This window comes from Arachis stenosperma, chromosome 2 (genome assembly GCF_014773155.1).
Source record: "Arachis stenosperma cultivar V10309 chromosome 2, arast.V10309.gnm1.PFL2, whole genome shotgun sequence".
Taxonomy (NCBI): domain Eukaryota; kingdom Viridiplantae; phylum Streptophyta; class Magnoliopsida; order Fabales; family Fabaceae; genus Arachis; species Arachis stenosperma.
Window position 1 is genome coordinate 42,786,753 of NC_080378.1, and position 1,223 is coordinate 42,787,975.

Sequence of the window (1,223 nt, forward strand, 5' to 3'; positions counted from 1 at the left end):
TTGAGAACCGACAGATGGATAGTCGTGCCGTGACAGGGTGCGTTGAACATTTCCACTGAGAGGATGGGAGGTAGCCACTGACAACGGTGAAACCCTTGCATAAGCTTGCCATGGAAAGGAGTAAGAAGGATTGGATGAAGACAGTAGGAAAGCAGAGAGACGGAAGGGACAAAGCATCTTCATACGCTTATCTGAAGTTCTCACCAATGGAATACATAAGTATCTCTATCTTTATCTTTATGTTTTATTCATATATCATCCATAACCATTTGAGTCTGCCTGACTAAGATTTACAAGGTGACCATAGCTTGCTTCATACCAACAATCTCCGTGGGTTCGACCCTTACTCGCGTAAGGTTTATTACTTGGACGACCCAGTGCACTTGCTGGTTAGTTGTGCGAAGTTGTGTTTATGCCATGGTATTGAGCACCAAGTCTTTGGGGCCATTACTAGGGATTATTTGAGTTGTGAAAAGTAGTGATCACAATTTCGTGCACCAGTAGCGCAGGGCCATTCTTTGCTTCAGTGGTACTTCTGTCAAGTGGGCCATCTCCCTGGCCTCATCCACCAGGTCTTTCTTAATTGCTTCTTCTACTCTCTTCAAAAGTAGCCGTGGGCTCGGCTTTCCGATTTCCACGGGTATCATCGCGTCCACCCCGTATGTCAGGCGGAAAGGGGTTTCTCCCGTGGAGGACTGCTCGGTTGTACGGTAAGACCAAAGGACTGAAGCGAGTTCATCGGTCCATGCACCTTTTTTGTCACCCAGCCGCCTCTTGAGGCCCTATAAGATGACCTTATTTGCGGACTCGACTTGCCCATTCGTCTGGGGGTGCTCTACTGAAGAGAACTTCTATTTTATGCCCATGCCGTTGAGAAATTCTATGAACTTCTTGTAAGCGAATTGCGTCCCGTTGTCTGAGATGACGACTTCTGGGATGCCGAATCGGGTTATCACCTGCCTCCACATGAATTTTCTATAATTAGATGAGGATATGCTGGCCAGTGGTTCGGCCTCTATCCATTTGGTGTAGTAGTCGATGACAACTATGAGATATTTGACTTGCCCTGGGCCAACCGGGAAGGGTCCCAAGAGGTCGACTCCCCATTGTGCGAAGGGTCGGGAGGACATCAGTAGGCTTAGTTCGGAAGCGGGTGTTCTGTGGAAGTTGGTGTTCTCCTGACACTTGACGCATTTCTTCACAAATTTTTTGGAATCTTCCAT

The 1,223-nt window shown here is 47.6% G+C and overlaps 1 protein-coding gene across 1 annotated transcript; it reads right to left on the reverse strand.

The window, feature by feature from the left end:
- Positions 1-482: 482 nt before the first annotated feature.
- On the reverse strand, positions 483-1,223 carry LOC130962827 (uncharacterized). The gene is made up of 2 exons (XM_057888991.1): positions 957-1,223; positions 483-782 (listed from the first exon to the last, which is right to left on the reverse strand). Exons 1-2 carry the CDS (start codon positions 1,221-1,223, stop codon positions 483-485), a joined length of 567 nt encoding a protein of 188 aa, XP_057744974.1.